The sequence below is a fragment of the Mustela nivalis genome, assembly GCF_964662115.1.
Source record: "Mustela nivalis genome assembly, chromosome: 7".
Taxonomy (NCBI): Eukaryota; Metazoa; Chordata; class Mammalia; order Carnivora; family Mustelidae; genus Mustela; species Mustela nivalis.
Genome location: NC_139026.1, coordinates 90479930 through 90493548, shown reverse-complemented (window position 1 = coordinate 90493548; position 13619 = coordinate 90479930). Strand labels below are relative to the sequence as shown.

At 41.9% G+C, this 13619-nt stretch overlaps 1 protein-coding gene across 4 annotated transcripts in view; it reads right to left on the bottom strand.

Annotated features, from left to right (window-relative positions):
• Positions 1–12928, bottom strand: part of EIF4B (eukaryotic translation initiation factor 4B) — a 32404-nt gene extending 19476 nt beyond the window's left edge. For 3 of the 4 annotated variants that reach the window (XM_082741437.1, XM_082741439.1, XM_082741440.1), the window contains exons 1-3: positions 12655–12917; positions 4268–4405; positions 3004–3212 (exon numbers count right to left, since the gene is read on the bottom strand). In XM_082741437.1, coding sequence (XP_082597563.1) covers positions 3004–3212; positions 4268–4405; positions 12655–12667 — 360 coding nt within the window. In that variant the 5' untranslated portion in view covers positions 12668–12917. Of the gene's footprint in view, positions 1–3003; positions 3213–4267; positions 4406–12654 lie in introns of all 4 variants that reach the window. The other variant, XM_082741438.1, reaches the window with a different exon arrangement.
• Between the last annotated feature and the right edge of the window lie 691 nt (positions 12929–13619).

Sequence of the window (13619 nt, the reverse complement as noted above, 5' to 3'; positions counted from 1 at the left end):
ATACATTATTTCCAATTCTATTTCAGAAATTCAACTCCATTTCTGCCAGGTTTCTAGGCTGTTTACTTCTTGGAGACCTTACCTGAGAAATGTTACTATCTTCATATATTAACAATAGCTTGGCTGAATCAAACCTGGATTGTAAACCCCTACCAGGCCTACCTCTTCTGTTGAGTTCTAAGACGGCAAACTGGTGAACTCTTAGTCTTAAAGCACAGAAAAAATTTACTCTAACCTGGTTTTGAAGTTACCCTGTGTTTTCTAATAGGTTTGCAGGACTCCTTCAAGTTTCATATAAAAACTTTCCCTGGCTCTAATTTGTATTTATTATTTACAACAGGCATGTAATCTTCATTTCCAATTTTAGGACCATTTCCAAATACTTTTAGCTATTTTCTGGCCAGCTTTTTGATGGCTTCCATATATTTTCTTACCCTTTTACTTCAATCCTTTGGTTCTGCATGTATTCAAGTTATATTCTTCTGCAGCACTGATGTGCTCCCAAGACACAGATTTTGTTATAGCCTCTTTTAAATTATAGTTTAAGCCAGCTCGTCCATAGAGCAGGAAAAGAAAATGCCACAGGAGAAGTAGCTCCAGACCAATTCTAGAGCATTAACAGTGAGAAGCCTGGGGCGCCTGGGTGGCTCAGTGGATTAAGCCGCTGCCTTCGGCTCAGGTCATGATCTCGGTGTCCTGGGATCGAGCCCCGCATCGGGCTCTTTGCTCAGCGGGAGCCTGCTTCTCTCTCTCTCTCTGCCTGACTCTCTGCCTACTTGTGATTTCTCTCTCTGTCAAATAAATAAATAAAATCTTAAAAAAAAAAAAAAAAAAAAAAAAAAAACAGTGAGAAGCCTGAGTGGGCCAGAGGTTATTCAACATTATACAGAAGAGGCCAAGAAAGTGAAATCAAAAACAGGTCAGCCTTCTAGTTCTACTACAAATTCGTACAGAGAGGACATTTATAGGCACCAGTCAAAAAATAATCACATTGTGGGGTGTCTGGCTCACTCAGTCAGTAGGGCATGGGACTTTTTTTTTAAAGATTTTATTTATTTTGGAGAGAAACTGAGAGAGAAAGAGAGCAGCATTCAAGCCAGGGCATAGGCAGAGGGAGAGAATCTTCAAGCAGACTTCCTGTTGAGCACAGAGCCTGACACAGGGCTCAATCCCAAAACCCATGAGATCGCGGCCCCAGCTGGAACCAAGAGTCAGATGCTCAACTGACTGAACCACCGAGGCACCCTGAGCATGTGACTCTTGATCTCAGGGTTGAGTCTGAACCCTACACTGGGTGCTGAGATACTTAAAAAATAGTAAAAACAAAACAGAAAACACACAACAAAACCACCACCAAAAAAGCCACCCGTAAGTTGGTAGCCCAGTGCAGAGAATAGACTCTATGGAGTAAAAAACAAAGTAAGACTGAAGGAGACAGCAGATCTTTAAAGGAAACACACTTTTTAAAGCGGGGTGGGGGGTGGTGGGGTGGGGGTGGTGGTAAACTCTACTCCCAATATGGGGCTCGAACTCACCACCCTGAGATCAAGAGTCACATGCTCTACTGATTGAGCCAGCCAGACACTCCAAGGAAATGTACTATTTAATGTGCTCCCACAGGCTAAAACTCTAGAGAAAACCCAAAAGGACCGGAAATTGTGACTCATTCTGATTTTTCAAGTCTTAAGTATCTTTCTTTAAGATTTTGTTTTTTAAGTAATTCCTTCCCCCAGCGCAGGGCTTGAACTTACAACCCAAGATCAAAAGTCACATGCTCTACTGACTGAGCCAGCCAGGTGTCCTAAGTATTTCTATTTATTTTTTAAAAAGATTTTATTTATTTATTTGACAGAGAGTGAGCATAAATAGGGGAGCAGCAGGCGGAGGGAGAGGGAGAAGCAGACTCATTGTCGAGCTGCGAGCCCAATGCAGGGCTCAATCCCAGGGCCCTGGGATCATGAGCTGAGCTGAAGACAGATGCTTTTATTTTTATATTTTTAAAAGATTTTATTTATTTATTTGACAGAGACAGACAGAGTGGGAGAGGGAACACAAGCAGGGGGAGTGGGAGAGGGAGAAGCAGGCTTCCCACTGGTGAGGAAGGCTGAGGTGGGGCTTGATCCCAGGACCCTAGGATCATGACCTGAACCGAAGGCAGCCGATTAACGACTGATCCACCAAGGTGCTCCTGAAGACAGATGCTTAATGGACTGAGCCACCCAGGCACCCCATGTCCTAAGTATTATTTTAAATCAAAGTTTGGAAAAAGGACTTCTCCTGAGGACCTGTATACTCACTTTTCCATTTTTCTGGAATCTTCTAGATCAGCATTCCAAACATCTTCCCTTAAGCTTTTTAAGCATGCTTATAAACACTGTGAATTCCACTATATGTCGCACCAAGCTCACAGAACCTTTAATACATTTCAGCACACTCTTGTTTGTATAAATTATACATTTTCCAGTTAAACGTATTCATATTTAAAATTAAAAAGTTGATTTTGATATAAACCTGAGTGTCATTAACAGAATTGAGTTCAGACAAACTTTCTGCCTTACAACCTAACAGGGTTATTATTATTATTACTTTTTGAGTAATCTATATGCCTAATGTGGGGCTGAAATTCATGATCCTAAGATCAGGGTCTCAGGGTCCATGCTCCACTGACTGAGCCAGGCAGGTGCTCCTGGGTCTATCACTTACAGGGGTCCGTTTCTCCCTCTGCCTCCTGCTCTCCCTGCTTGTGTGCTCTCTCTCTGACAAACAAACAGATAAAATCTAAAAAAGAGTGTGGGACAAGAACATTCTCAAAGGGCCTAAACACCCGTTTCTTCCACATCTAGATTCAATCTCAGACTATTTCCTAGCTTAGAAATTCAGAGATAGTCACAACCAGTATCTCTCTCTCCATGTCTAGTTAATATCTAGTCATTCTCCATGTCTAGTTAATTATATCTAGTCATTCTCCATGTCTAGTTAATTGCCTTAACCCTTTATACTTACATTTAATCCTCTAAAGAATTCCTTAATGGATTCTTCTGTCACATCATAGGGCAGGTTCCCTAGAAAAGCAGTATAGGGTGGCGATTTCGGAAGACGGCTCCGGTCGATATTGGGTTCCCGAGCAGCCCGTGGAGCAGTGGGCAGGATAGAACGGTCAATTGGAGGTGCCCTATACACGTCGTCATCATTACTGTGCCAAGTGGTTGAAACTAGGATAGGAAAGTGAACAGAAGAAATTAGAGCAAACTTCCCTTACCGCTGGTATAGACTAAGAGAACTCATGCTAACTGCCAAGGATTAAATAAGCTACATCAGGAAAGAACTGTAAAGTGCCCTTGGTTAAGTCCCTTTTTTATCAAAGAGAAAGTGCTTCTGAAATGTCAGAATAAGGTTAACAATGCAAAAAGACTCAATATTCACTGTCTCTTGGTTTTGAAGTATTTTGAGGCCTTTAAAGGCCCAGGCTTTTATTAACAGTATCATGGTAACTCTCATTCCTTATGCAGCAAAGAAAAAGAAAAGTATCAAGTACTTATGGAATGTTAGGATGAGCCAGGTATTTTATATTCATTATATTCCATCTTATCTCTTCCCTAACCCTGTGAGACTGTTCCCACTGTACAGAAACAGAAATGCAGATTTCAGGAATATTCAATAACTTGCCCAAGATCACAAAGATGGCAGAGAAGTAGATGATAATCTTAGTAGAGGCAGGACTCAAACCCTTGCAGTCCAAATAGATTTAAACACTGCTGACAACTCTTACATTCCTAACTTTTTAGGTGGACAGTGTTTTCTTAATGGTTTATCCTCCTCTTAAAAATGAAACAAAGCAAATAAAGCTCAATTCTGTCCCATTCCTCAGACCATTTTTGTCTATGACTTCCTACAAAATAGCTCCCAGAACAAATTATCCTTTGATTCTGAACATAAACAGCTCATAGATTACATGTATCAGGATGTCATAGAATTTTAGTAATCCAGTCTTCCACTTTTGAAATGAAAATGAGGGTTAAATTAATACCTTGAGAAAAGCCTGTTAATAAGAGCCAGAACAGGTACTAAGCTCTCCTGAATCACTTCAGTCCCTAATCATAAACTTATAGCTTAAACCTAAAAATTCTATGGAATATACAAATATAAGACTCGGTGTTCTATAAAATAAGTAAGTTCCTTTCAGATTACAAGTGTGAACCATTACTATGGAATGGGTTTGGCCTCGAAAAGAAGGAAAACTCCAAGCATGATGGGGGGAAAAAATTACCATCTCCTTCCAGGTCATCTGTTTCATCAGCCCAGCTGACTGGTTTGGGGACATAGGTGCTTCCTCCCCCAGTCCCTCCATCCTCAGCCAGAAAGTCTGTTAGGGAGATAGTTTTCCCCTTCTTATTCTTCTTTTTTGCTGTTTCGAAAAGGCAAAAGAAACACTGTCATTAATTGGGTATTAAAGAGTTGTACAGTGCACTACTGTTAAAGAAAGCAACATAAAGGGCCACCAAAGGATGTGATGGTATATTACACAGATATAAATAAGGACAAAGCACAACATCCTGGCACAGCAAGAAAACCCAATGAAAACTGATAAAATAAATTTTTATGTATGGGAAAGGGTCTAGAAAGATTTCAACATTAAGACTCGGGTGGGGGTCAACTTTTTAATTTCAACTATATTCACTCATATATCATGGGAAATTTTTTATTTAGTAACTACTTGTGTTTAAGACAGGTGACCATATCCATTACTCCTGGTATACAAAGAACTAAAACAAACTCCCATCCCTAATAACATTCTTTTTGGCATTTATGAGGATTGTAAAATGACCACATGAGGAAGGAATCATTACTATCAATTTACAGAAAAGAAAACTAAGTCTCAGAGAGGTTAAAGGACTAGCCTACAGTTACAAAGATATTAGATAGCAGAGCTAGAATTAAACCCAGGGTTTTGGATACCAAATCTAGAGCTCTTCCCACAGGAGTCCCAGCCTCTAAGCTTGTTATTAGTTCTATGGGAGAAGGAGGGTATCATAACCACAGTAAACTGTGTTACTGTCATTTCAAAGTGTTCACACAATATGACTCTACACAGAGCTGGCTCTTCCTGCTCTCTATGGAAAAAAATTCTCTCCTTCCCTACCCTAACACCACACATGAAAAGGAGATAGGGTATGGAAGGGAAAACATAAGAGACCTTAAGAACCAACATATATGAAGGTTTTCTATGGTTATGAAAGCTTTACACATTTCCAAATGGCTCTCTCTAGCGGACTGACCTCGGCTCTTTAATTATCTAGTTCTCAGGTCTTTTTCTGACATGGCTCTAGTTAGCAGCTATAGCAGAAGAGCTGAAAGGAATAACTGAGGTTCTAAAACTTGCTCCTGAGAGCAGCCCCTACATCATAAGAAAAAAGCAAGCAGCTTTGCTGTAACAAAGACCAGTTTTGTGGCTTTTATAATCCTGAGTTTCTCCTCCATGTTCCAATTCTCATCTAATTTTCAACCCAAGAAGACTAAGAATTTGTAACATGATGCAAGCATTTAACTGAAGGTTCCTCTCTCACCAGGACCTTTTCTTTTAAAATCCAACTTTCATGGACTGGGTGGCTCAGTCCATTAAGTGGCCAACTCCTGATTTCTGCTCAGGTTATCATCTCCAGGTGGGGGGACTGAGCTCCTCATCTTGGGGCTCTGCACTCGGCAGGTAATCTCTCTTTCCCTCTGTCCTCCCCACTTTAAACAAACAACAAAACACCCAACTTTCTAGAAATAAAGATGACCTGCTTGCTATGAATGTTAATGAACACACTAAGACCTGGAGCATATGGTCTCAATGAGGTGACCAGATGAACTTGACTGCAATAAGACAGAGAAAAGATGGTACTGAACATAGTTTTCTTAATTCTTTTAAGTGACTTCTTACCAGTCCTACTCTGAAATTCTGATTAACCAGGTTATACTTTGGATCTATTCTATGCTTTGAAAGAAAGCAGTAATACAGAGGTTGGGTCCTACAGCACTGATACTGACCCTAGCTTATATGCAAAGGCCTAGGAGAAATTTAATAAGCGAACACAAACAAGACATAGAGCCAGCCTCTGAGGTTGAATGCGCACAGTGTACAGGCTTCTTTTCACCTTTTCCACATCCTCTAATTCAACGTGATGGGGACTAATATGATGCCAGCAAGAGATCCTTACCCTCATGGGGCTTAATCTAGTATCCAAAGCTAATACCCAATTATTGATCTGTTTAGTCACCAGGGAAATAAAAACAGAACTGATGGCTAGTCCATACAATGAGGTCAAGTTTAACATAAAAATAATAATTCGATTAAGGCATCCCCATCCCCTTCATCCTACGTTAGTATCTATTACCAAAAAGAGCAGAATCTGGAATTAACCTGTCTTTGGTCTGATTTTTGGCTTATACCAACTTTCTAGATCAGGGTTTCTCCAATTGTATCCCTTAATTTTTTTTTTTTAAACCCCGGACTCTTGACCAACAAAATTTCCTCTCTAATGTTACTGGAAGTTTCAAAATAATGAACTAAACATCATAACAACAACAAAAAAAGGCACTAAAGCACCGTTTGTTCAGAATGTCTTTTTAAAACACGTATCTTCATTTCTCCTCTGATTCTGTTGCCGTCTCCTCCAAAAATTCTGAGAAATCACTGGATGATGGATGATCTTCATTTAAAGATAATATTCTTTCACAAGATCTGTAACTTACATTTTTTAAAATCTAGCAGCAGCAGTAACTTAGTACAAAAAGAAACGGATTTAAAGGAACTAACTAGCCCTTAGAAAATAAAATCAGTAAACTAAAGTGGATGCCAGTGTTTGTTCCACTCTATTTTTACTTGAATAACTGAGAAATGATGTTATCTAAATCCTCCATGCCCTTTGCTACTCTAGAGTCTAGGCCCATTACATGTTTAGGATTTCAACAGTCTTCTGTGGATTAAGGAAAGCATTGTTTAATGTTCCAGGTTTATCAATTCCTTGCCACATGATCTAACTGGTCCAACTCTTAATTTCCTTTAAATCTGATGTGAATTGGTTGAAAAGTTTAACCAACCACTTCATGTAACAAACGGTAAATGTCTCAATTATTTAAGGTCAAAACCACATGGACTAAGGGAAAACACACACATATCCCAGGAATTTTAAATCCTCTGATTTAGTTACTACTGCAACTTACTGAACAAGTACCAGGTATTTGTGAAGCTTTTTATATACTCGTATAGGTTAAATAAGAGCTTAAAAGATAGCATTTTCAAAAACTTTTAAGTCTACAAGTCCTTAAACAAGAGACAAAACACCTGTGTCCTTAATAAACTGGGTTTTTTTTTACAACTAACACCAGCTTAACTCTTTATTTATAGTTTCTCAACTTCTGCACCATTGACATGTTAGGCTGGGTCATTCTTTGTTGTGCAGGCGCTGTCCTGTGCACTGTAGGAAGTTTAACAACATTTCCAGCCAGTACCAAAACCCTCACCCTGCTGTGACAACCAAAAATGCCTTCAGACACTGTAAGTGACTCCTCTGTGGGTGAGACAAAATTGTCTCCTGGTTGAGAACCACTGGTTTAAGTGGTGGTTTCACATCAAAACATAAAAGGACAAATAAAAAGGGATGTTAGCCCTATATAAAGCACACTACTGGAAGTGGCTGCAATAAACTGAGTCTTTAGGACTTAACAGGCTGCAGTATATAAAGATTAGAGGATTCATTTAGTTTTCTTAGAACGTTTCCCTGTTACCACTGTACTGTATTAGCAATAAAAGCACCAACTGTCAGATACTGAAGTGACAAAATCTATTGACTGGCTATTAGATCTTAATTTCAAAAGAACTTTTTTTTTTTTTTAAAGATTTTGTTTATTTATTTGACAGAGACATAGCGAGAGGGAACACAAGCAAGGGGAGTGAGAGGGGAGTGAGAGAGGGAGTGGTGGGCTCTCTGCTGAGGAGGGAGTCCCATGCAGGGCTGGATCCCAGGACTCTGGGATCATGACCTGACCCAAAGGCAAACACTTAAGGACTGGACCACCCAGGCGCCCCAGGACACTTAAAAAAAAAAAAAAAATTTTATTTATTTATTTGAGAGAGAGAGCACAAGAGGTGGGAGGGTCAGAGGGAGAAGCAGACTTCCTGCTGAGCAGGGAACCTGAAGTGGGGCTCAATCCCAGTACTCTAGGATCATGACCTGAGCCAAAGGCAGACGCTTAATGGGCTGAGTCACCCAGGTGTTGTGTCCCTCAAAAGGACATCTTAAAGCACTATTAGCAATAAAGCTTATTTGTACAATGCATCCCTACTTCTGTATCTTTAGCTATTATTTCTTATTTAGGAAGGAGAATTCACAAAACTCTTAACAATCAGAGGGGGCTGTGTCAAAACTTAAGTTTCTTCATTTTACATCTTGCTAAACTAAGTCCCACTTATTTTACAGGATTACCAATTCTTCTGAATGTTAGTATCTACAGGCTAGGAAGTTGGAAAGTATCCTAAAAACCTGTACATGACTGCAGCAGCATTATTCATAATAGGCAAAAACTGGAAACAACCCAAATTTCCATCAAATGATGAATGGATAAATAAAATGTAGATGTCCATACAATAGATTTTCCAATAAAAAGGAACTGAGCACCCATACATTCCGTAACATGGATGAACCCTGAAAAAAATGTTAAATGAAAGAAGCTAGTTACAAAGTCCACATGCTATATGATTTCATTTATATGAAATGTTCAGAATAGGTAAATACAAAGAAACAGATGGGGGGGTGGCAGAAAAAATGACTTCTAATGGGGCAAGACATTTTTTTCTGGAAAGTGAATCCTGCCAAATCCTCCATAATTAAAAATGAATTCATGATCAACAAATATTTCCTTAAGAAAACAATATGGTCTGTATAAATACAATGAGCCCAACCAAAGTGCCTAGAACTAAACTAATTATGCTGCCCCCCGCCTTTTAAAAAGATTCTTTTTTTTTTTTTAAAGATTTTATTTATTTATTTGACAGAAAGAAATCACAAGTAGATGGAGAGGCAGGCAGAGAGAGAGAGGAAAGCAGGCTCTGCGCTGAGCAGAGAGCCCGACGCGGGACCCAATCCCAGGACTCTGAGATCATGACCTGAGCCAAAGGCAGCGGCCCAACCCACTGAGCCACCCAGGCGCCCCTAAAAAGATTCTTAAAAATTTATTTGACAGAGAGACAGAGAGAGAGCACAAGTAGGCAGAGGGGCAGGCAGAGGGAGAGGGAGAAGCAGGCTCTTCGTTTAGCGGAGAGCCCGATGTGGGGCTCAATCTCAGGACCCTGGGACCATGACCTGAGGCAAAGGCAGATGCTTAACCGACTGAGCAACCCAGGCACCCCTATGCTGCTCCTTAGAGCCAAGCCATGAGGTTTCATACAATGCAATACCATGGTGTCAACAGGTCTCACTGTTTAGTGTGCTACAGTTGAGCACAGTGGAGAATGAAAACCAAATCAGAATATGCTCCAACACCTCGACCCACCAGTTTAGTTCCATGACCCAACTTCTTCAAATTGACACAATTGGAAAAAAAAGGCCATACTGCCTTCCCCTTACCATTCCATACTCAATTTGTTCATTTACTTAAAAAATACAAAACAAGCACCCAACACACATTATGCTAACCACTACAAAAAGTACTTGGGAGCTTCTCGGTAAAAGAGCTATAAAAATTCAAAATGGACTCTGGTGTGGGTACTTGTAAGTGTGCATACACATACTTAGAAATATGCACTTGGGGGGGGGGTACCTGGGTGGCTCAGTTGGTTAAGTGACTGCCTTCAGCTCAGGTCATGATCCTGGAATCCCAGGATGGAATCCCGCATCGGCAGGGAGCCTGCTTCTCCTTCTGACCCTCCCCCGCCCATGCTCTCTTTTTAAGTAAGTAAATAAATAAATAAAATCTTTAAAAAACAAAGCAAAAAACCAGTATGTTCTACATCTGGGTAGCAGGGTAAACTATATGAAAAGCATATAATAAAACTCTTTTAAACTGTAAGGACCGGCACTGTATGAAACCAACTGTTGGATACTGTCCTCTTCCCATGAAAATAACCAAACGAGATGCCACATATGACATTTTGAAGCACTATGCAAATGAAAAGCCTTCTGTGCATACCAGCACTATTTTCCAATTTGAAAGCATTTGTCTAAAAAAAATGTTAACCTGTATCAAAGACATTTGATTCCCTATAAGTAAGCAGTTCAGTAACCTGCTCTGGGACACTTTGATTTCTTGAAAATCAGTAATGGGTCAACTGGATACTGGTATTGCTGCAAAGAATTTTTCAGTTTCATTTACAAGAGTATTGTTAAGTTCTATCATATATTTTCACCGAGAAAATATAAGATCAACTTTCAACAAGATACTGGGCACCATCAAGAAGTATTTGAAAATAGGGGCGCCTGGGTGGCTCAGTGGTTTAAAGCCTCTGCCTTTGGCTCAGGTCATGATCCCGGGGTCCTGGGATGGAGCCCAGTGTCGGGCTCTCTGCTCAGCGGGGAGCCTGCTTCCCCCTCCCTCTCTCCCTACTTGTGATCTCTATCAAATAAATAAATAAAATCTTAAAAAAAAAAAAGTATTTGAAAATATATGAAGAATTTTATAGTCTCATTAACACAGCCAAATCTGGGAATATTAGCCATTGAACAAAATCAATGAGATTGGAAAAGATTTAAATGGGAAAAGAAGTTTGATAAATCCCAAATTCATCAAAGGCAGACTGTCAGATGTAACCTTGTACTCTAGTACTATCAGTGTCCCTTACATATACTACAATGCTAAGACTTATGGAACCAAATTAAAGAAAAGAGATGAGGGGCTCAAAGTGGGTAGAGTAAATGTGGAAGAGCAGGAGAAGGGGACATCAAGCAAATCCCTTTAACCAGTCCTGGTTTCACTCAGTTCTGTAAAATGATGGGCAGAGACCGCCGAAGTGTCTTCTACCCTTAAAAATTCCACAAATTAGTGAAAAGGGAATGTAGGCTTTTCACTAAATTATGGCACTAAGCCGTCAAGAGGCAAATCCAGGCCTAATAAGTACCCTACACATGATAACATGGAAGCCAACCTTGTTATTTCCAAGTTGATAGTGGAGGGCAGTCAGGAGTCTCAAAGATTTTGACCTTGCTCTGCTACCTGCAGCCATGTGACCTTGGACAAATTAATTTCATCTTTCTCATCTGGGAGATACCACCATCTGCCTACATTATCTCAGAGGATCAAATGAGACAACATACACACAAGAGCCTGGTTAACTGTCAAGAGCCACACCAATGAAAGGCATCATGTTCAAATGCACCTCAACTCCTCCAACGTTCTTCAAGAACATACATAATTTTTCGTCTTCTATGTAACACAGTAAATAAATTCTTGATGAGAAGTGAGTGTCTACAGATAGCAAAGGTTCAAGCACTGTTTTGTAGAATGCATGATCAAGAGAGAGAAACTATCACCCCCTAAACTAGAATAAACGGATGCTGAAAATGTTCCAAAGCCCAATGCCAAGTCCTTGAGAAACGCAAGCTGACCTGTAGGACACGGATATTCTCGACTCCAAAGTCGTCTAACCCCCCCCCAACTCTATTCACTAGTATTATTTTAAAAAGCACTCCCCAGTTGTGCAGTTATTAAAAAAAAAAAAAAAGGTAACTCTACTATCGGAGCTATCAAAATAAACCAAAATGGAAGCTGTCAAGGGTTCTGATCTTGTTCACCATTTTATCCAACCCCAACACCTAGAACCACGCCTACCCTTGTCTGCGCTCAGTAAACTGATTGATTTAAATACTGACTGAATTAAAAAAAAAAGGCCTAGAGGAAATCTAGGTCTCCATCCTTGCTTTCTCTCCTCCAACACGTGGGCGCACCACACTGGGTTCCCCACCCCCACCTAACTCCAGCAGCTTCAACCTCCAAACCTAACACTTTCACCCTTGGAAGAATATAGGGGCCAGGCCCCACTCTAAAACGGGAAGAGCAGAAAGTGGAAGGACATAGGGAAAGCAATACATGCGCGCAAAACCTTCCCATCTGGGCCCTCGCGCGTGCTTTTAAGGCGCGCCGGTCTCCGCTACCCTTGTCTCTGCTACCGCGCAGGCGCGTCGTCGCTCCCCCCGCCCCTCCACCGACTCGGGCTCGTGTTCTAACTGCCCCCCCCTCTTTATTCCCCTGCCCCCACTCCCGTCCGCAACGGCCTCGCGCCTGGGAGACGTATTCTACTGTGCACCCGTCCGCGCGCCAACCGCCTCCTTCCTTCCTCCACGCGGGCACAGTGCTTCACGTCTATGAGAAGGCCTCACGCCTCCCGCAGATCTTTCAGCGCCTCATCACTCCAACTCAAGCCAGAGTCCATCATTACTCCCCGCTCCAACCTCGCGCTGACGGGGTGAAAAGGGTGTGAGGGGGAGGGGAAGGTGTCCTTCCCCTCCCCCCAAACATCCCGAGGCGATAACCTAACATGGCCAAGCCGCCAGCCTGCCGCAGCACCAAAGCCCGAAGGAAAGCGGTGCCGCCCTCTCCCCGACTCCAGGGTATCAGTGGATCAGGCTCGGAGAGTGGCTGATGAGCCTGGTCCTTGGCCGCGCTCGGCCGCTCACTCACCTGAGGCCGCCATGTTGGGAGAGGGAGAGAGAACGCAAAGGACCCGGATGAGGCAATCACGTGATTATAGCGGGAGCGTCGGGCTAGGAGATGCGAAACTGGGAGGGGGCGGGGAGGTGAGGAGGGAGACAGGAGGCGGAGCGGCGCTGCTCTAGGTTCGTAAAGCAGCGCGAGGAGGTGGCGCGGCGTCGGATGGGAAGACTTGCGCGACATGTGGCGAAAGGGGTGGGGCCTGGGCTGTCGCGAAATCCCTCACGCTTTACGAAGGGCTACGAGGGGGCAGGTTTCACGATCGGCTAACTTCCTGCCGGTGCAGTAAACGGAAGGGGCGGGGCCAGGCCTGCAGGTTCCAGTAGTCTGGGGCGGAATGGAGGTGGGCTGGAATCAGGAGTAGGCGTCCCGCAATTCATTTTATGAAAGGGAAGATTCTAAGTTTCTTTTCTTTTGATTTTCCACGCGTGAAGACGTATGTGGTTAATTTAATTGAGATTTTTTTTAAAGTCGATTTCTGTTGAAGGAAAACAAGCCCAATCTTACCTAAGGATGATTTTAATTCGGCATGTTTAGAATGTTGCAGGACCCTGAGATCATGACCTGAGCCAAAGGCAGAGACTTAACCCATTGAGCCACCCAGGTGCCCCTGGCTGCTGTAATTCTGATGTGAGAATATGGTGGCTTAGATGTGAGTGTAGGGATGGAAAGAGACAGATGCAGATATATTTTGGAATTAAATTTGGTAATTGGTAAAGGGCACAGGAGAGGGAACAGCGGGTCTGGATTAAGGAAGTAACAAATAACGAACACTTAATTTCCATGAACTTGTAGCTCAATTAGTCCTTCATTTCATCGACTATCTTCAGTAAGATCCCCGCGCTTAGGATTTCACAGCCAAGTGTTATTCATCCCCTACCTTATGCTACATTCTATTACATATTATTTGTCCTATACTGTATTAGTATGTTTTT